Raw genomic sequence first — 23399 nt, 5'->3', positions numbered from 1 at the left:
TAAGGAATTTAAAACACACACATACAGGTGTATTTTAACAGAAGTAGAGGGAGAAGGAAAGGAATTTCTGAACCTTTAGACTGACAGTGTATATGTGGGTGATCCAGAGATGCAGGAACATGTGAAGAACAGATGCATGGAAATAAAGCATTTAAAACAGCTAAATAAGAACTGATTTTTAAATCACAAGGTGTGATTTTCTTCCAAGATCGCTGATTTTGATGAGAGGCAGTGATGCAAAGACAATCATTCATACAACAGAGATTTCATTTTTTTTCTTATCTATTTGCCCTTAAAGGAAGGCCTGAAAGCAAGACAGTTCATTGGCCTAATAAATGTCTTATTTGTAAGACTATAATTGATGACAACAATACTTTGTACTTTATACAGTGTTTTTATTTATTTTTCACCCATTTTGTCTGTATTTGAAATGTTTATAGTTTCATTGCAAGAGATTGTTATGACTTAATCTATATTTGTTGGATTCAGCTACTGGCAGTTAATTAAACTGATAAAAGTCTCCTGACATTCCAGAGTTGGCAGAAAACACACACATACATACACACACACACACACACACACACATACACACACACACAGAAAAATGGGCCTCACTATTTGGCATAAAAATGTATCAGCATGTGATCCAGAAGTTTTCAGTAAAAAGAGTCTTAACTAAACATTCATTTATGTATTCATACCTCTTCTAATATACACAATAGTGGCTTTGGTCATAGCAGAATTGCTTTAAAATGGCCCAGTCTTCCTCAGGTGACCAGATGTGTGCTTTTCATTTATTGTACACATAAGTAAAGCTCTGTATATTAAACGCAAGGCATTTTCTTATGCTGAGACTACCAAAGAGTAAGGGCTAAAGGGGGGAGGATTTTAAATCCTGTAACAAGTTATTAAAGCTGCAAAATCTCCTTCCCCAGGGCCTTTAAAAATAGGACATATGTCAGGGAGGGCTTATAGGTAGTGCAGTGGGACAAAATCAATCACCTTTATATCTCCTCCAGTTCTTGAATCTTCACAGCAAATATTTGAAATATTAAACACACAAGCCATTAATGGAACTATCTGAAACTTAAATTATTTTATTTGAGTGAGTTACCATTAGATTGAGCACACATGCATCTTTAGGGGTTCTTGTACCTCTTCCTGTATCCTCATATGCACTCACATTTTAGTCTAACAAATTATATCAGTTAATTCATTTTACTTAGAAGTTGACACTCATAAATCCAGTTTTAATTTTCATTGAAATAATATAAATTTCTTTAATTTTCTTCACTTAAATTAAAATATCAATTTGTCGGTTGAAGGAGCTCACATTCAAAAATAAATTATATTTGTTAATAAGAAAGGATTTTGTGAAATAAACACAGTTCCATGAAAGTTGTATTACTTTTGTGAAGGTATCTAATCCCTATTTTAAAACACGTTTATGATATTAAATAACTTCCGATTATGTACAAATTTATTCAAATAACATGAAATAATGTCACATGCTTTACAGTTTTCATAAGTGGCCCCAATTGCTGTAACTATAGTGAATCCTCAGTTTTGAGAATTATAAGATGTTATACTGCATATTTACACTACTTTGGTTGCATAGGAACTACCCTTTTTCCCTTAAAATACCAAAGATATGATAGTCTGTAATACTTACATGAAACTGGATCTGATTGGGGTGTGAAAGACATTTTAAAAAAAGCAAACAAAAAATTAGGAACAGACATAGAAAAGATAAAACACTTGTAATCAGGTTAATGGTGTTTCAGAAATCTTAATATATAACATGGTTGTAATAACACTAAAAGCTTGTTTATAAATAATTCTAGGAAAGTTAATTTTTAAAACACTTGTCACAAATTCTTAGAAATTGTGGAATCTTCAATTTAGTGAAGAAAATATCCACAGGACTGCATATTCAAAAGCTAAACATTATAAGGTAAGCTTTAAATAGAAATAATCTTGTATTCTTACCTTTTTTTTTAATTTGAGCTCGATTTTACTAAAAGTTGAGCTTCAAATAATGATTCCAAATATAATGACATTACAAACTTCTTAGTGAACAGACAGGTGTTATCAGATGAAAGCAAAACTGTCCACAATTTTTAAAAATTACATTGGATTTGGAAAATACCTTATGATTTTTTTGGTGAAGGCTTTATATCCTAAATTATTTTTCACTTGATTTTATATCAACTAATAATGTGTTTTTATTCTAACATTACATTAATATTGTACAATGAGATGAGGAAATATAAAAAAAGTGAAAGGCCTTGTGCTTCAATAATTATATGCAAAACTATTTTACTGTTCATAAACTATACAAAGATGTACATATGGTTAAATTTTTTTCTAATGTGCTATAAGTGATTTCCGTATAAATTCAGAGAGCAGAGTATTATCAAAATCCAGGTAAAATTTGCATTTGTATGGTGCTTCCCTACCATAATTTCATTTGTTCTTTATGAATTTGGTGAGGTAGATGCTACTATTATCCCCAATTTTTGGCTGGGAAAGAAGGGTCTCTGTGAAGAGATTCAAGTTCAGACAACTAGTGAATGGCAGATCAAAACTCAAATTCAAGGGTTTGGTCTCTGAAGTGCATGTGTTTTTTTTTTCTGCTGCTTTTCACAAAAACTTAATGGAGAAGCCAAGTTTTGATGCTGGAGAATTGTACTGGTTGAAAAAGAGATGCCAGCATTTTATAAAGAACTATCAAACGTTGGGAATAAATTTAGTGCATTTTAGGGCAATGAAAGATGACAGTCGATGTAGTAGAATATAATAACTGAAAACAGTTGTAAATCATCCTAAGTAAGTTTAAATTAGACAATGAAATCAGGCCAGGAGTTTGGTTTTACTGTAGTCAGCATTTGAGAACCATTATAATTTTGAAAACAGTTGTAGGGCAAAAGTGTCATTTGTAGAGCATGGTCAGAAAATGCATTAGTGATGGAAAAAGGTAACTTCTAGCATGCCAAATGGAAGTAGAAATTACAGAGGTCTTAAAATGCAGTGTGAATTCCTCCAACAAATGTATACTGAGCACCTGTTTTGTGGCAGGCAGTGTGATGGGTGTTTATGTCACGGAGATGGATGAGAAATCATCACTGACATTGACTATCTCATCATCTAATGTTGAAGAAAGGTATTTAACACTATTACGGTGGACAGATTGCTGATGGGCCTCAGAGTTGGGAGAATAAAGGATGTTCACTTATCTCCCAGGCAGAAGTCCAATGACAGTTTATAAAAGAGCATGTGTAAAATGCATCCGAGTGTGTTCATGGAATGTTGTATATGATGGCAGTAATAGTAATAGTCTAAAGTAGAGTATATAAGGCTTGAAAAAATGGTGGAAAATGTTTCTAAGAGATAATAGTTCTGGTCAGCATTTAAAGGACTTTATATACCTCTGGCGTCACTGTTTGCAGGACTGCGGTGATGTTGGGGAAAACAGGTACCGCAGAGTTATACAGGCAGATGCCAGAGTGAAGAGGAATTAACAGTGCAAAGGGTGCAGTATATTTGTTAAGAAATTTAAGTTTTTTTTTTTAATTACCGCAAAAAGGATGTTGCTTAAAGGATAGTTCAATTTACAAAACTGACTTTCATTTTGTGTAGGTAAAAAAAATCGAAAAAAAAAATTGGAGACAGAAGACTTAGAACCATTGGAAAGATAGGAAATGCAATGAAGAAGAGATTCTCGATAGGACAAGACCCTAAAAGTAGGATGTGACAGTGCAAGGTGACTAGTCAATGTAGTGGTGAGTGGAGATATTTATCTGCTGCTATAGTAGAAGAAAAGTCCCCACCTCTTCACAAAATGCACTTACCTCAGCGATCTTCACTAAGAAAATACATTTGATGAGGCTTATGTCTTTTCTTACCCCTATATTTTCATAGATCTTTATTCTATATTTAAAAATGATTTAAACATTCGAAATGACATAGATGAATCACACTATCCTTGCATTGTCCTAGAGGATTTGTTTGTAAAGTGAGATTTTGTTTAAGAAAGGAAACATATTTCAATCAATCAGGTAAGGCCTCTATCAATGTAAAAGTAGAAATGTTATTCTCATGTGTTGATACAAATTCAAATCCCCAATGATGGAGTTTTTCCTCCTTTTTTTTTTTGAGTTTTTCTCTTTTTGAAATGAATGATGTATTTTAAATTTCACAGTCCTGTTCAGATCCCCTAAAATTATACTTGGGGAGTGGGAATGTTTTTTGAATGTGCATTCCTGAAAGCTGAGACAGGATTACCATACTTTCTGAAAGTGCCTTTGTAACATTTTGAATTTCCTCAAGTGTCACCTGTCACCCTGTCCTCCCTCCCAAGTTGTCCAGTTCCTCATATTAAAAATCAAAGGTTTAATGCTGGGTACTTCAGTTAGTGTCAGGACCTTGCTCCTTGCTATGCCAAGCTTCTGATGTGTGGTTGTGAAATATTTTAAATGCCTAAAAGCTTTTATGAAATGAATGATTCACCTCAATTCACCTCAATATTGACAGTTTCCCAGGAATTCGTGCAGTTGCCATTCCCAAATGCCTCTCCTGGTCACGCAGCTAGAGGAGCGGGAACAGTGAGAGTTGGTTCTCCTGCTCGTTGACAAGATGAACCTTAAGGGAAATACATACCTCCACTGTCCAAAGGACCAATTGCAGTGAAGGATGGATTGTTCCACAATGGGCAGTACACCAACTACCCATATTGTCTGTCCTCTGGGAGAATTTCAGTTTAGGCAGACATTGCAATTTCTCAAACTGTCAGGTTTCTACCCTATTTTCCATAAAGAATAAAAGTTACTGTTTTTAACAAAGCTTTCCAGCAGGAGTATCCCAACACGGGTGAGAGAGGTTGAGCTATTGAATGCTCTTCTTTGAGGTTGATTCGTAAGGCCTGGGCAACCTCTTCAAACAAACTCTGTTATTTACTTCATTGTACTGCACAAATGGTATCACTGACTTCATATGCTTTGATATGAAAATTTGGGAAAGACTGGTTAAGAAACAGTCCCTCCTGCCAGGATCTCATGCATTACGCAATATGAGAGAGGGTGAGATGAAGTTTTATCAAAGATTAGGAAGGTGACAATGGCTTGTCATATAAGGAGGCCAAGTAAGTCTTTGGTTCTCCTGAACTAATTTCTCTTTTGTCTCTACATGTTAGCAACCAGGAAGAATCTACTCGTTCTATATACTGCCTTTGAGAAATTCAAACTTTTCTTTCCTGTTGTCTCAAATTTTCTCAGTAGTTAAACTTTTCTCCTGGTCTCCAGATGTTCATTTCACTCTTACTATCATGCTCATCATTTACCTGTCAGCTTTAAAAATGAAAAATCACACTTTCATTTGAGCCAATACATGTATCATTACAAAGAAAAATCTTGCTATTTGCAAGAACTGAGTCATTTATTGGTCTCTAACTATAGAATCTTTAAAGTCCCAGGTTTTGAAGTGTTCTTTCTGTGAGTTATTTTTGGAATTTTTACAGAGAGGTCTAAATATAACTGGCCTAAATTCTACTTTGATATTTATATCAGCCAGGATGCATGTTTTAAAATGTTTTTAAGAATCAGCCAATTAATTTTAAAAAGAACTACCTTGTGACTTTTGGTCATAGAAGTTTACAGCAATTCAAAATTAATTTATATTTTTAAATTTATTTTTTAAATTAAATTCACTGGAAACTCTCAGTGTGAAGTTTACTTTTATCCCTGTAATTTAGATTTAAATTTGTATATTTTTACTTCATATATACACATTCAAATTACTGAGACATGGTACAGTAAATTAAGTTGTGCATGAGGGGTGACAGCTGTTTGGCAAAATTAATAACTTGTATAGCAGTAATTGTATAAATATACATGAAAAACTATAGAGAAACCTATTCATGGCAACACTTCAGCTGGTGAAACTATATCATAAAAATATGTTTATATCCCCCAAAAGAAAAGGTGAGAGCTATTTTAGCCTGAAACAAAATCACATATACCTAAGACTCAGATTTGATAAGGTATTTCAAAAAGCATATCTTACTTTTGGCAACTCCAGTTTTATTTTTATGTTTTTGTTTGTTGCTTGTGCAATGTATTTTTTTTAATTCTATCCCATCACTATCATTGCAGTTCTCATAATTTTGCATTTCCTAGCATATGTTATGTTATATTAATTTTTTTCATCATTTTGCCCAACTAAATAGTGAAAGCAATCTAATAAAATATTAACACAAACACTTAGTGGTTACAAGGCAAAAGCCTTGAGGACTTCTGACATAATCCTTACAACAGTTTAAGAAATTATTGGAATTTATGGAAACTGAAACACAGAGATGATACATAAATTGCCCAATTACTCATATTATAAGTGATGTGGCCAGGATTTGGATGAAAGACTTTTTAAACCGCTCTGCTACCCTGCATTTATTCAAGTAGTGAACATGTGTTGAATTCCTTCCATGAACCTGGCACTTTGTGAAACACACTGCTTAGTGATTTGCCTTGAATACCATTTGACATTCATATCACCCACACAAGGTAGGCTCAGTGATAGTCTCATTTTATAGATGAGAAAACTAATGCTTAGTTGATTAAATAAATGAATGTCCCATGACTATTGACAGAGCTGTGATTAAAACCAGTGTGTCTGTAGAATCTGGACCTTTGCAATAATCGATGCCAGATTAATACATGATTGCAGTCAAATTCATATTACTGTGCTTTGGACTTGGGAGAGTTGTGTCAACTTAAAAGTTATATTATTTTAGTTTGTTCTTTGAGAATATAAAGGAAAGCTAGATTATTAATGAATTATTTTTAAAAAATCTTAAGTGAACAAATATTATGCATAGGTAAAGAGTGGGGAGCTGATAATGTAAAAGCCACATTCATTGAGTTTACCTACTGGCGGTACCTGCATTTGTGTAATCACTGTTTGTGTTTTTAAAAATAAGCTTAGGTCAGAACACAGTCTTTTCTCAGAGTGCACTAGTTCCAAATATTTATCAAAAATATGAATTGCATTTTTGTCTACCTAAATTTAGGGTTGCTAATTCCCAAATCTTAACCAGGTTATAGATATTCTCCAATTTCCTCATAGGTTTCTTGGCTGGAACAATTTCATTTAAGTACCACCAAAACCTTTTGGTTATCTTCTACAATTTAATTCTCACAAGGGTCTGCCAAGAAGTTGCCATGATCCCTATTTCACCAGTGAGGAAATTGAGACTCAGGGAGTTTAAGAACTTTTTCCTGCTCAACTTAGGATAAGAAGTAGAAAATGACTACAACTCGGATTTTATTACTTTAATGGTTGAATAGAATATTCATGCTTTTAATGTAAAAATATACAATATTCCATTTTTTATGTAGCCTTTAAAAATTAGATTTTAATTACATAGACTAATTTCAGTATCTTTGCGAATCAGAGAACTATGCCAGCTGTCCTGGTAAAATTTTCTTTAGTTTTGTTTTGTAATTAAAAGTTAGTTATTTTCTTGTGCTTAGCAGTTTACATAGGAAAAAAAGCAAAGCTAACCTGCATCATTTTGTTCCTTTTACATTTTTTTCAGGTCCTGAGGAGATAGAATTCAAGTGCCCCTCAACTCACACTGCGTGCCTAAGTGCCAACAAATGTGTACATCTATCTCAGCTGTGCAATGGCATCTTGGACTGCCCTGACGGGTCTGATGAAGGAGTACATTGCCGGGGTGAGTCAATTGATTGAACAAACTAACTGCTTTGCAGATTTTTCATGAACAGTCTAAGAGAGAGTCTATCGTCTGCCCTTTCTTTCAACCATAAGTGGATCAGTTATTGAAAAAGGATGACTTTTATTATCAGAGACACCCAGTATGCATTTCAAAGCTGAGACAACTGTGTTTTATTGAAAAACACAGTTAGAAGAAGAAACACATTTAGACTTTGAGGTTGGGCTTTTAAACAATTAGGTATTTCATATAAAAGAGTACTTTTGAACAAAGGACAAATGAGATGTCTTTGTCCCAGTAGATCAATATCACAGTTTTACAACTTTTTTCTTCTGAACCATTGCTTAAACAAAAGGACTTGAAACAAAATTTCTGCAATCAAATATTTTAGGAGGATATATTCATGGGGAATTTTCTCTTTAATGTAATTTCCATAAGGTTATATTATTAACCTTTTTTATGATTTCCTTTCTTTTTTAAAATCAACATCTGAATTTTCTGGTAGTCAAAGATTTACCTGAATCTTAATCAAATGAGGAAAAAATAATTAACATTTCAAAATTAAAAAAAAAAACACTAAATGGTAATTGTCACATGTGAATAGATCAGGGAGAAATAATGGGAATGAAATGTGAGACAGAGAAATATAAGAGCTTAGGAAAAAGTTTAAGACCAAGTAAGGACTTGGAAATGAAATCAAGATATCAGTCAAGTGAATCAGGTTGCAAGATGGAAGCAGGAAGGAAGCTACTGAACCAGAAGTCTCTCACTCAGATTCACACATGCTGAGTATAACTCAAAGCATATGGAAGCTAACATGTCACAAATAGTAATTAGTCCTCCATTGTGAGGTCAGCAAACAACAAGGAATAGAGGAGACTCTAGAAAACTGGAGATGCAATTCTGGTCTCAGGATAGATTCACACAAGCTGATTACTACCTGCAGAAAAAACATTCCAAGGTCTCACAAGAATTTCCAATTTGTAGGAGCACCAAATCTGGATTTTAATACTCAATTTTACTGTGTTTGAAGTTGACTACTACTTTGTAAAACATTGCCCAATCAACAATGTGTAGGGCAACAAAAACCGTGAGAGGACTTGCTGACTGCCAGTTTCTCACCTCTGGGATGAAGTAAACTGGGCTAAGATCAGAGACGGAGAGATGTATTGGAGGAAGAGTAAATCTCACAAAGATAATCTGAAGAGATGAGGGTTGTTGAGTGACCATACATAGGCTTCTGAGTTCAGCTGGGTCACTAGGTCTTGTCCCTCTTTCTAAAGGGATGTGCAATTACTCTAACTCTGTGGACGTTTCACACTGGAAAGTTGAGGGCCTTCACGAGTTTCCTTCTTTGACTGAGTTTCCTTTCTTAGCTTTGAACTCTGACGACGTCACCTAAAGGAGCCAGTAGATTTGGTTTCAGTTACTGATTCATGTGCAATAATAATGAATTAAGAGATTTTATTTTTATTTAGAGATTTTGTGGTGTGTATTATATTTTATAGTGATATATTAATAAAGAATATTAACAGAAGCAAAATACTAAATTATAAAGTGATAGGAATTAAAGAGTTTAATTTTCTTCTCAGAAATTAATTATGTTTTCTGGAGACTAATTCTATCCACTTCAGTTATAATTCAGGCTTCATATTGCATAAAAAAAGCTTTTCAGTTAGACATGTGTGACTAAGATTCTAAAAGAACGAGATAGTCACATTGTCAAATACTTCTTCAGAGGTAATTATTCATATTTGAATAAATTAAAAATATTTTAGTGCTGTGGATCATACAAAAATATATCTCAGAGTTCTCTAATAGTATTCAGAGTTTGTGATCTAATAAATGAAGTATATGTTGATAGTGAAAGCAGGGAACTTAATTAAAAGCTAAGTATTTAAACAAAAATAAAATTGTGTGAAATTTATTTTGATCATTGAAAATAAATATGTTTTGGATTGAAATAGGTTTAGAATATATAATTATTTATATGCTTCATTTTTCTTTCCTAGTCTAATTCAGGTCTCTAACTGTTCCAAGTTTCAATTTCTTATCACAAGTGATAATCTGCTTTACTGGTCAGAGATTGATTGTACCATTTTTGCTTTTTAAAACTTTCTGGACTTTACCAAATAAAGTATTGGTAACTATTCATTATGACCTGGGGTGAACTTAGAAACAACAAAAAGTACATATGGATCTCTACTTGCCATTTACCTGGAGAGTTTTTCAACTAATTTTATGGCCTCGCACACTACAGAATGGGAGATTTAAGGTGACTGAAAAGACGTAGTCATTCCAGAGTCAGTGGTTTAATAAAATATTTCTGCACTGAAAAAGGAAACTCAGAAAATTCAGTTTGCTTGCTGGGTCTGGTAGAGTTCCCCTGAAATAGAGACAGAAACAAATCTTTTGGGTGCCATCCAATTTACCACAGGTGTTCGGTTTGTGTTTAAGTGAGAAAAGGTGACTGATTGTAGGCAGGAGCTCATCATGGAAACTGATTCTATTTTCCAACACTCAATCTTCCTTGTAATTTTTGGTCACACCCAACGAAAATGTGTTTTCTCCAGAGTTAATTAGTTACCAGCCCTGTCAAGTATCTAATGAACTTTCTTATCTAATATAGACATCAATAAAGAAAGAAACCAAATTAATTCAAACGTTACGTTGCATTTTGGAAATGCTTTTCTTTTGCAAAATAATTCTGTTCAAATCACTTCTCTTTCCATTGCTTATCTTTTGTTGCCTTCTAAGAAACTGATCTAAATAATTACATATGAAGTCCAAAACATGATTCAAATGTGGATATGCTTTCTTTTTTCCATTAAAGAATCAAAAGTACAGTGGTATCCTTTATGAAAATTAATAAGTAGAGACGTTTAACATTTTGGAGATGATATTCTGGTTTTGGAGCGCTTTTTATCAATTGAATTGTTTTCTGAATGCTTCCTAGGAAATGCAATTATTTCCTCATGAAGGTAATGAAAAGATAGCAATTATTAATAATTTTCCATAACCCTGATATGTTAATCTTCATAATTAAGCTTCATCTGAAGGAAAATAGATTTACTTCTGTATAGGGATTTGCCTATATACATTTTACAATTAGAACTTTCAAAAATCACCACATTATATTTTAGAAAATGTTCTCTCTTCCTATATGCACTATATTGGTGGTGATATCACCATTTCTAAATTGAATGAGCAAAAAAACACATTCTATAAAATACAAGGTCTCTTGCTCCAGGATATTCCCACAGAAATCCTTAAAACCATACAAAGAATGCTGGAAGAAATGAGAAAAATTCAGCTCACATAGACCACATCAATTGGGATGTACCAAAATGCTATTTTAGAATTTGACATTCTAAAGGGAAGTCATTATGGCTACATTTAAAGTGACTAAATGCAAGAGAAGTCCTCTTTGTTATTCACAACTGTAATTAAGATTTCAGTGCAAAGTGATAATGCATGTAAAAGTGCAAGGAAAGGGCAATCTCTTGGCACCAACAGCTTTTACTTTGTAATAAGAGGATGGGAACTCTTCAGGTCATTGCAAAAAGAACTTCTGCATCCCTAGAAAAAGCATGTATGTAAGCCATGCGGTTGTTTTCCAGCAAACATCCCATGTCCTTTGAAATCTAAGGGAATAAAGTGTGCAAAGTATTTTTACCAAACTGATTAGGGAATGAAACTCTGACATCTGAAAGCTCACCACTAAAATAGACAAATGTACAAACAACCACACATACTCATCTTCTCTGATTTCTATCTTTTTCAATTCTGAGCCTGTTCTTATAAAGTATATATTTAATGTATGTACTTGATCAGGGACTTAAAGTTGAAGAACATTCTTTTATAAAATGCCTAATTCCTTGGAATACTACATATTGAGAATTTTCAGAATTCACTTTTTTTTATTTTGCCTTATTGCAAGTTGGAATATAACTTACCTATATGTGCAATTACATTTTTAGCCATCTACCTACAACCTATTTCAGTAATTCTAATGTATTTATTTTATATATCGCCTTGTGATATTTATGGTTTTATGTAGTTGTTTTTTATATTTCTATCCATAAAACCAAATTCTTGTGAGAAAGTACTCAAAATGCCTGGCAGTAATTTATACATGAGGCTTTTGCAAAATGGAACAGGGTAATGACAGCCTTTGCTTCTGTGATGACTCACCATAAGAAAATTAGTAATTTTTAAAAGTTCATGTGTAAATCTCATAAGTGTTTCAAATTTTCTGTAAAAGAATTAATCTAAAGGCTAATTCTTAGTGCAAATATCCTGGGCTACATTTTTGCAGTCTTCCAGAAAGGAAATATTCTATTTGTATAGTTATTTCATTGGTCATTATAACACTGATTTCACAGAGACACAAATTAGCTTGTAGCTTACCGGATGGAATAATGGAAGAAAGGAGGAAAAGAAAGAATAGGGAAGGGAGGAAGCCAGCAGGGAGGGAAAGGAGGAGGAAGGGAAAGGAGGAGGGAGGAAGGCAGGAAAGAAGTTGGTGAAGCTGATGAAGAAAAGGAATGAACTTGGAGCACTTTGTTGTTATTCTTAATTTCACTATATTGTCTCAGTGGATCTTATCCTGCTCCTATTTTTAAAGTGCCTTTGAAAAATATTGCCAAGCTCCTGAATTATAATCAATTCATCATGCTTCAGAGGAGAATTTCAGCATACAGTTTCCAAAGGCAAAGGTATACAGAAGAGGTATAATTGCAAACAATGTTATAGAAAGCATATCTGTCAGCAACATTACAGGTAAAGCAAAAGGAGGGAAACTTCACCATGGGTGTCTAAGTGACTTGAAACTTCAGTAAGTCTAGAGGTAGAAAAGAAACAAGTGGAATTAGCCAGGAGGGTCTGGGTTTATGAGATCAGACCACTTTTGATGAGGAAAGCTCCTGTAACTTAATAGTTGATCTCTGCCATAATCTTTTCTTTGTGTTAAAGTTGTGCTAAGGTGCTGATCTGCTAGCCGCAAATCTATCACAGGTGTAAACATTTCCACTCAAAGAAATTAGTTTACGTGATTGAGCTAGTTTGATCAAAGATAGGACATTGGCTGATTTCAGGGCCAAGTTTAATGCTTCCTAGAATCAAAGCAACCATTTCTAGAAAGTAAACCTTTTCTACAAGTGTATCATCCTTTATGAAAGGTTATTACAGATTGTTTACACTGACAAATGAGACTTATATGAGATTAAGATTATGCTCATCTTGTCTTGATGACAGATATGTTTATATATGTGTGTGTATGTATATAAACACATATACATATGGATGCATTTACATATATATGTACGTATTCATGCATGTATATTTGTTTTTCAAGGTCTTAGTTTTGAAAATTCTGGTTTAATTAGAAAAATGTGGGTTTTTTGCAAATATCTTATTTTTAAATACAGATTTATCAAATATAATTGGTAAAAGAATCTTAGTGAAGAGACATGGAGTTCAAGTTTTAACTGCCTGTTTGAATATGTTGACTTTTATAGAGAGTTAATTAGCTAACCGGACACCTCTAGGGAAAAGATTTCTAAGTAATTTGACTCCACATAGTAGTTCAAGTGTATTCTGCAGAAGAATAATCTAAATTAATTTATTGTTTGAATCCTCTTTTTGGCAGATTTTTTTTACATCTTTGATTAATATTATATAGTACTGAATTGGTGTTCTCTGGCCCCAAACAAAATAATTTTCAAGAATAACAATACAGAAACAAGAAAATTTTGTAAATATGAAAGAAGAAAAATGGTATATAGATCTAGTAGCTTTAAAATGGCCAAAGATAGGATTTAAATTAAAGGAGAGATATTCTGCATTAAACATTTTAGATTCTGTTCTGATTTCTTTGGAAATAGTTTCAAAATAATGCATATCACTTTATTTTTTAATAAATTTTTATTCTGTGTTCAGAATCTTGTACCTTCTCTTGTCATTGCACAAAACACTATTTTCAGTTACTTTTGATTTTAAATACATGCAACTAAAAGACTATAGACACACTTTCCCATTAGTGCCCCATGGAATGTTTATTCTGTTTGTTCACCCGATATCTGTAGATGCAACTCTAGGGTGCAAGTAACTCTAATAAGGCTATTCCCCAAACAAACCAGCCTCTTAGATAGAGGGCCTGTGTGAAACCATGAAAAATCAGAGAACTCCCCACCAAAGGTCATCTCTCCCAAAAAGAAGACATGTTAATAGTTCTACTGTTTTTGGAATTATTAACTTTTATGAATTTTTATGGGACATATTCTTATTGTTTATATTAACTTTCCTTCACCTTCTTCTTCCTGATATGAAGGAAAACCAAAAATGGATTTTGAAAAGTAAAAATGAGAGTGAGCCCAAAATATTTTTGAGCCAAAATAGATACACAACAAAATTTTCTCTGTGTTCCATTCATTCTTAAGTTCAATAAATTTTGTTGAACACTGAAAGTATTCCAGGCACTTATCTAAGCACTGCACTGAGAATTCAGAAAGTCCTATTTTATGTGTTCATGGGATTCATATGCCATAATGGAAATAAGTAAAAATTGCTGAAAAAGATTAAATGAGGAGCATCTAATTCTGCTGGAGGGGATGAAGAAAAGTCTAAAGAGAGTAATGTTTGATACTTACTCTAAGAGTTGTGTAGGCAAATTGGGAAGGAATAGCATTCTAAAACTAAGGAAGTGCATGTAGAGAGGCACAAGTGCTTGATAAAGCATTGTACACTCAGAATTCTAAGCTCTTTTGGAGAAGCTGAAAAATTACGTGGAAATAGACTAAAGGGTCTACATTGGAATAAGGATGAATTATTATCCATTTGAAATGTATAAAACTGTAAAGAGCAAAATTATGAACAAATACCATTCTTAGTACTATTGTAAGGGTGTTATATGATATTGTTTTAATATGAAACATATGTAGATTAGAATTGTATATATGTAGCAAACATATTATTTATCCTTAGAAAGTATATGTATACTATTTTTGCAGTCATAAAACTTATTGAGCTAAATAGTCATCTTTGTACCTTCATATTCAATCTGCTCCAAGTTAAGTGTTATTTTTTTAATGTGTTACTTTGATGGAGTTCATGTAATTGAAATTCAGAATGGATGATGTGGGGGGCCCATAATAAGTGAATTCCTTTTCAGATGAAAGTTAGAAACTTGGAAGGTATATTAAATATTTTAAGCAACCAGAATCTCATCTTTAGCAAGCTACTAAAACATTGCTTTATTACATGATGCCTAAATTTTACCCTCTTATATGTTAACTTTGGAGAAGAAGAGACTGTTTCACTATTATTCAAAAGTATGAATTATAACAAGCCATCACTCAGCTCTCCAGTCAGCCACAAATGTGAGGCCAAATTCCTATTATTTCATTATTTGATTTTTTGACACAAGTAGCTTGATATTTAAAAAAACAAGAATTTAAACAGGTAGCTGAGGTTGAATGGCATCTTCAGGAGTTGCTCAGAAAATTGGTTTGAGGGTAAGATTTTAGCCCTGCAACCTTGGATTTTCATCTGCCAGTTTTGACTACAAGGCCTTAATATATTAATACAGAAAAGTGCATTAAATTTTTGTGCTCCAGCATCCTTCCTGAACATTCTCAGAGCAGGTAGAGAGCTTATAACAAATCAATTGAAAAGCATTTTTGAATGAACCTACATTCCCTGTCGGTTTTATTAATTGAGTGAAGAAAAGAGAAGCAAGCTAAAAAAAACAAAAAAACTAAAAAAATTATGTAACTACCTTGATGAATTTAACGTCTCAATCTAACTATTAGGTTTATCCCCTTGAGATAATTTGGCACTTTCATTTGGTAAGGGATGTGGAAATTCTTTGAAGTAGATTTGTATTATTAATGATAGGAAGTTTAAAAAAGTCCTAAAGGGAGTTCAGCTTTCATAATAGAATCTGGAGGAAATAACAAGAATCTTCTCAAGGACAGTCAATGGAGAAAATTTAAATTTTGAAGACAAAAATTATGCCATTCTGATGAGAAGAAACCAATAAATATTTAGGAGATTTGAGATTTGTTGAGCCCCATCTTTATTAAGTCTTACAAAACTTGATAGAGAAAGATATCAAGAGATCTATTCACTTTTCAGGCAACATTTTCAATTTTGAATTTCCAAACTGGTCAAAAATGCAAAAAAAAAAAGAAAGAAACAAACAAACAAGAACTATATCTGTTGCCTTTTCTCTAATCCATTGTTATCACTTATATGGCAAGCCTTATTCCATTGAGTCACATGTTCATCAGTGTCATCATATTTTAGCATCGCAATATAGTAAATGGTATTCAGAGAAATGAAATAGTTGTAGATTAGCAATTTCTTAGCTCACTGCAATCAGTCATTTCATAGTAAATCAAATAATTATTTGTTTTTCACTCTTGAAGGGATGTAGAGAAATATGTGTATTTTATGTTTCTCCAAACTTTTCACATGTATTTACATATTTGAGTTTAGACACAAGATAGTATTCATTAAAATTTAATCTTCTGAGGAAAAATAAACCACTCAGGTTTATTTGCATTAGTTGAGAATATGCATCTTGGCTCCCCATAAGGCTTGTGATTGAGAAAAAGCATGAAATTAACTTATTGACCTCTATCCTAAAAAGGATGGTCAAACCAGTTCAGACAACCTTCTGTATTGGTGCAAACCATAAGGTGCCATTCAAAGTCAGATCACTCTGCTCTGTAAGCTTCGTCTGAATTAGATCAGCTTGAGTGTCAGATTCAAGGAGAAAAGGAATGAATGAGCCCCCAAAAGCACTTTTCAGTTCCATTAGCTGAAATGCATGGGCTGTTCTCATTCAGACTACAGGTATGAAACCATGGAGTGCCAAGAAAAGAAAGTACATAGTTCAATAAATGGCTCAGAGAATGCAGAGTAGAAGCACTAAAAACCTGAATAGTCTAATTTTTAGTTAGGTCAATTAAATATTATTTTAGCAGTCTCAAAGAAGTTCAGAGAGACATTAATAAGTATAAAATGCTCTTTATTCTAAATGGCTTATGTAGAATTACATATAAATATATATTACTTTAGAATTATGTAAAACTTATTATATATAAATTAACAAAGGATATGTGTATTTGTGTATTTTGTCAAATTTTCCTAGATTGTATATATTGGATATCCAGTTGAAATGATTATTTCAGGGAATTAGAAATATTCTGTTCTCTTTATATCTTCCATTTGTGTTTCTGCTTTTGAAACCAGTATAAAGTGATGTTTCCATTAGTTAAGCTTTGAATAGTTACTTTGATTGCTGGGTCCTATTCCTAGATAAATGGCCCCCAGTTCCTTCTCAGGAAGTCATGCCTGTATCCTACCCTTCTAAATTAGTTCTGCAAAACAGAATGGGCAGAATGAAATATATATGTTTAGGTTTAAATCCTAGCAATCTTGCCTCATATGGAATAGCTTATTTTTTGAGGTGAGTTTTTTAATACAAATGTATTTTAGCTTACTTTATCCTTTTTCTTTTAAAAATATTATATACATTATATAATCCTAAAAGATTAGAAACACTTAAAAGAACCTTATATTTAACTTCTACCCCAGTCACTTCACTACAAATCTGAGCAACTGGGCCAAGAAGACCAATACCCAGGAAGCAATATGGGGTTGTTTCACAGATAATTTAAGGGGTAAGGTATGCTACACTACATGCCAGAATCAGTGGCATCAAACGATGTACTCTTTGTCATAGAGATCCACTGCTGGGCTTTTCCTAAAGTGATTTCCTCCTTTCAATATTGTTTCTCCTGATTTACCAGCTATATCTGCAATAGGCAGAAGGGAAGACAAGATCTCCATGACTGTAACTACAAACAGAGAAGCAACAATAACTTTCTCTACGTGTGAAACAAAATTGTAGGATAATAGGGCTGGAAGGGACTTTCAGAGGTCATCCAGTCCATCCATCTGCCTTCAGGCTGAACTGCACTCAACCTCACCTAGAAAGATTGCTGTCTGCTCTATTTGGAAAGCCTCCAGGGAGTGACATCCTAGCAACCATTTTTAGGAATGCATTCAGTGCTTAGCAGTCTGTACCATGAACAAGTATTTGCATTATGCATTATAAAATTCTCCATGTCCCCTCAGTTTTTAGTCTTTTCCCTCCAATAGTTTCTGTGCTCCTGTAGCTTCATCACGTTTTTCTTGTACTTCTCCAGATAGCCTTAAATTTTCAAAATCTCTAAAGTTGTAAACCACCTTCTTCCAACTAATCCAGTCACAGTCTATTAAGTATCTGACTAGTGCCCACTATAATTGGCTGTCATAACTACTGATAGCTATAATTCTTCTCTATGTATTTTCTTACTTCTTAGCATTGCCTTGTTCACTTATATTGTTTCAGTCAGGAATTATGTTTCGATGTGTATAATGGAGATTTAAAAACCTGGTAGCAATAGAGAGGTTTCCTTTTCTCTTGTATAAAAAAATGTTCAGAGATAGACATTCTGTGGCAGATAAGGTGATTCTATGATGTTATCCATGACCCAGACTCCTGTATTTTTGCCCTGCCATCCTTGTTGCTTAGCGTCCAGCCTTCACATAGCTTAGTGGCTATATTAGAGTTCTCTAGAGAAACAGAATCAACAGGGAACACTCACAAATATAAAACTTATAAATGTCTCACGTGAGTGCAGGAACACAGAGCCCAAAATCCAGAGGGCAGACTGTGAAGCCAACGACTCTGATGGATGGTCTGGATGAACTCCACAGGAGAGGCTCACCAGCTGAAGCAGGAATGGAACCTGTCTCCTCTAAGTCCTCCTTAAAAGGCTTCCCGTGATTAGATTAAGCATCACTCATTATAGAAGACACTCCCCTTTGGCTGATTACAAATGGAATCAGCTGTGGATGCAGCTGATGTGATCATGATCTAATTCTATCAAATGTCCTCATTGCAACAGACAGGCCAGCACTTGCCCAACCAGATAAACAGGTACCACAACTTGTCCAAGTTGACACATGTTCCTGACCATGACAGTGGCCATAACATGGCCATTGCAGCTCCACATCAAATCCTCATTCCAGGAAAAAAGAGAAGGGTAAAATATCCCTCCCAAATAAACCAGGTCCTTTCTTAAGGAGCTTTTCCAGAAACCTACTATAACAATTTCTACCTTTTTTTCATTGACACTCAGCCAGTCTTATTTGCATGAAAGACTTGGGGATGCATTTTTTCTAGTGGAGAAACACTGTCTCAATAAAATCAGATTTGGAAAGAATGGATATTTTGTGGGAAGTACAAGTTTAAGCTATATACACTTTTTTTTTTAAAGTCATTAAAGAGTTGCAGATCAATTATGTTTGCATTCCTAGTGGTATTGCCTTGTGGTCGTATTATGTTTGATGAACCCTATGGGAGGAGTTTAATGGAAAGGTAGAGCTGGTCATTAGCTACTTCTGTGGCTTTGATCATCAGCAAAATAAGATATTTGAACAACATCACTAAGGTTTCTTCCAGATATAAACTTGAATACATTAATAAAATAGATCAATACTGCTGAGATGTGTAAGAGAAAGGTCATGCTGTGCTATGACAAAACATTCCCAAGTATCCAGACTGATTGATCTCCATAGAAATTATTTCCTACCAAATCTGTGACCACTTACTGCTAACTAAGAAAAGTCCATGATTCATGTGGTTTGGAGGTGTGGAGGGGGTAACCATCACACTCCATCCCTCCCATTCTCTCCTTTTTATTCCCGTTTCTCCCGATTTCCTTCTCTCTTCTTCTTACCCCTCTTCCATGCCCCACATCTCACACCTTTTCAGCCTTTACTTTCTCATATTTGTGCTTCAAATTTAGGCTTATACTTGAGACTTTCTAAAAACAACCTTTTGAATTTCAGAATCTTTACTCTTATTTCACATTTCAGGTCAACAAGCTTTTTTTATCATTTAATTTTATTATTTAGGTTGCCATTGTGTATATATTTTTCAGTGTTTTTCAAGTATTTTCAGAATGCAAAGCCATGTTAAATTGCTTTATCCTATTCTCTCTCTCCCTCTCTCCCTCTGATGGTCAATTTCCTATTTTATTTTGTTTTGTTTTGTTTTCCAAAGACTACTGACATTCTCTGACCAAAAAAAAAAAAAAAAATACATGGAATCTTTTTATGGCTGTTAACTTTTGTTTTCTTTTCGAAGAATCCTTTAATTAGTTTTCCTTTGATTTACAAATCCCATCAGGTGATGACGTCTATCACAAATAAATTCCTGCCTCTGAGATCCCAATTAAGAAAGCCATTTTTACCATATGATTCTAGAGAATAAGTAGACATTACGTAAGTAATTGACTAGATCTTAGTCTAAACTCATAGAAGAAGCAGCACTTGGATAGTGTGTATAGTATCATTTGATACCCATTAGGATTAGTTCTAAAATCCTTGATGTCTGAGTAAGGGAAGAGAAAGACGATGAATTTTATGTGCTTAGTGGAGTCAAAATCATAGAGAAAAGAGTTAGCGATTCTACCAAGTTCCCTGTGCACTTGACTCAGGCACACGTTTTTTTTTTTCTTATTTTTAGTAATGAGTAAATATACATTAGTGTGCTTCTCCTCTGAGTGTGCAGGTGAAAGAGGGGAAAACTCCTTGGGATGAAACCAAAGATCTCTTTCACCAGGCGCTCTGTGATAGGAAGATTCATGTGGTTAACCAGCCAGGTCAGCACAGCTTGTCTGTTATTAGCGACTCACATCTTTTAAGAGCACAGAATTGAGACAAATGTTATTGAATTGCAGTCAGCAATATCTGCCAAACTGGAATTGCTGTGTTTCTAGCGTATACATCGCATTGGATTGCACAGCCCCAAAAATCAGAGGGAGAAAAAAAATGCTTGAGGCCCTATAAAAATATGGATTGCAGATGTTTCCTTTTCTTCCACAAGGAATCCATAGAGTATGGCGGTGAAGGCATGTCTGTACACTTAGTCTGGCTTGTATGATGTGCAAATAAAATTGTTTAAAAATGAAAAAAAATATGGACTGGAATTTTAAATTATTATTATGTCATTATCAGCCATGCTCAAATAGAAATAATTGCTATAAGAGAAAGAAATAGTGCTCTCACTTTGAAAAAATGACTGGATACAGAAACATCTTTTATGATTGTCAAAATAATTTTTGTTTATTGCTTGGTTAAACTATCTTTTTTGAAATCTTGGGATTTTGCTCTATGTTTATTGGATTTATCTCCCAAGGTTTACTTAATGTTTCGATGGATTTTTTTACCCTGTTCCTTCAATAGCTTTTTCTATTTTCATTTGTCATTTATGATTTTAGATGTGTAATAGTTTCTGTGAAAAATACTTCCCGAAGCAAGTATAAATATATCCAATGTATAAGTCTCAATGATTCTTTACTATTCAGAAAACACATGGAATATGTAATTCTCCTTTTATTTTTTTAATCATGTTCTGGGAATTGAACTCTGGTCTCCCTCATGGAAGGCAAGCATTCAACCATTGAATCACCCATGCACCTTATAAACCTTTGTTTGAAAAAGTAATTAGTACTTAGTTCAGATGTTCAATATGGGGATGGAACAATCCTTTGATCCTGTATTTTATTTTTCTGCATGTAACCAAGGTCTGATATATCTGCAGTGGGCCAATACTAATCTAAAGGAGAAATGCTCAAGGGTTTTCAATGTTATTTTATCAATATAAAACATTAAACAAAAGACCATTTGACTCTCCTTATGAAGTCATGAAAATGTGATTTCTTACTTACTAAATATAGTTAAATATTCAACTCTGTTCTGATCTAAGTAAGGTTACATCTGGAAAATCATGTCAGAATGTTTTCCTAACTCCTTAAAAAGAAATGACAATATATATTTGTATCATAGTTGCAAATCTATAAATATTTTAAATTATATAGCTTTCTTTACTCACTTTTCAATAGGGCTAATGATTATTTTGTTGACCTTTGGTAAATGGTTACTACAATGTAGTAATAAAGTAGGCACAGGAGTTTAAACATTCTTTTTTTGTATATAAAGGCCCATTTTTATCTGCAAAGTGTCAGGAATGGATGGGGTATTTCATCCAATTCTTATTGCATTGAAGATATTTGAACTAAGATTAGGTATGAAGCTATTAATAAATAATTGAACTGATATATGTAACGATCAAAGACACATTCAGCTTTAGGTACTGTGCAATTAAATTAGAATTATTTTAGCCATACCTTTGGGGGCTCTAATTTAGTAATACTAAGCAGATAAGGTGTCAATGATGTAATCACAGTTGGTAGAAGAGACAAGGAACTGCAAATGAAATATGGATAGATGGATGATCTAGGAAATAAAAGACAACATTTCATATATCTGACAGAAGTCTTTGTGAAGAAAACTTGATTTATACAAACTTTATTAAAAACGGATTTGAAACCTGATGAATTGGTCCTAGAGACTGCAAAGTTGCAGTGAGGTTAACAGCCAAAGGGCAGAAAAGTGGCAAAATGAGTATTATGGTTTGGTACTGTGAATGCAGGAGATTAAAAATGGACTCAATGCCAAGTATTTTGTAAGATGACAATACTATTTTTCATTCCAATATTCTTGTATCATCTTTGTTGTTGATGAAAACAGTGTCTGACGTTAAAAGGAACTAAGTCAGATGTGAAAAAGAGAATGTAATGTCTCCCAAAAGACAAGGGTATAGAAGAAAGACATCATATGAAGACACTTACTTTATTTAAAAGCATGCTCAAAGGCTGTTTCTTTGTTCAGTCATCACTTGAAGTAGTTTTTTTTTTCTTTGACATTGGTGTTTCAGTTACTTGTTTTCTGCGAAGTTGCATATTTCTATGAGTTTCACATTCTTCTTCATAGAATCAGTCTTCAAAATGTGGCTGCTTTATTCATTTTTACAATTTGCTTATTGGATGAATGTTTTCTGAATGTCCAATATAGGCGAGTCCGTGTGCTGGGTTCTGGGGATAGCCACACGGGTCCCACAGTAAGGCGTTCCCATCATCGTGGGGACAGAATCACAAGCAGATCACTGTAAAGGGATGTGGTCAGAACCACATGAAAACATCTTACGGCCTTTTAGAAAGCCGTCATTGGACCTGATATCTGAGTTCCCTAAGGGAACACTCTTGCCATAGAGCAATCGTAACAGTTGGTCCATGATTTTGAGGGAACCCAGTCAGATCAAACAGGATCCTTTTGCCTTTTCTTTGTTTTCAAACTCAGAAGAAATTGCACTCTTATTCAGGATTAGGAACATCTGGCCTGCACCCCACAATTCAGCCCAAGACATTTATTATCTGTCTCTCAGGAATTAAGTCATATAGGAACCAGGAGAATGCACAACTATATCAGACACACACCCTGCACTCAGAGCTCCCAATTTAGTTAGAAGATGGCTTAAGAATCCCTGTTCAAGGCCAGTTGCAGTTATATTTACATTACTCTTAAAAGATATGTTTCTGTAACCAAAGTTGAAAGCAACTGTGTAATCCATTCAACATACACCAACACCTGTGGAAACAGATTAGTGGACGTTTCCCTGGGAGCTTTTTCAGAAGATAGGTGCTGAGTCCTTTCTAGTTCTGTGAGTCAGACTTCAGCTTAGCTTTATTGATCAGGCAGGGATACTCTG

At 33.8% G+C, this 23399-nt stretch overlaps 1 protein-coding gene across 1 annotated transcript in view; it reads left to right on the top strand.

The window, feature by feature from the left end:
• LRP1B (LDL receptor related protein 1B) overlaps positions 1-23399 on the top strand; it is a 1945542-nt gene that overhangs the window by 682481 nt on the left and 1239662 nt on the right. The window contains exon 3 of the mRNA XM_077153691.1: positions 7592-7729. Coding sequence (XP_077009806.1) covers positions 7592-7729 — 138 coding nt within the window. The remainder of the gene's footprint in view (positions 1-7591; positions 7730-23399) is intronic.

Source organism: Tamandua tetradactyla, chromosome 3 (genome assembly GCF_023851605.1).
Source record: "Tamandua tetradactyla isolate mTamTet1 chromosome 3, mTamTet1.pri, whole genome shotgun sequence".
Classification (NCBI taxonomy): Eukaryota; Metazoa; Chordata; class Mammalia; order Pilosa; family Myrmecophagidae; genus Tamandua; species Tamandua tetradactyla.
The sequence above is the reverse complement of the archived record's forward strand: the minus strand, read 5'-3'. Positions and strand labels throughout refer to the sequence as shown.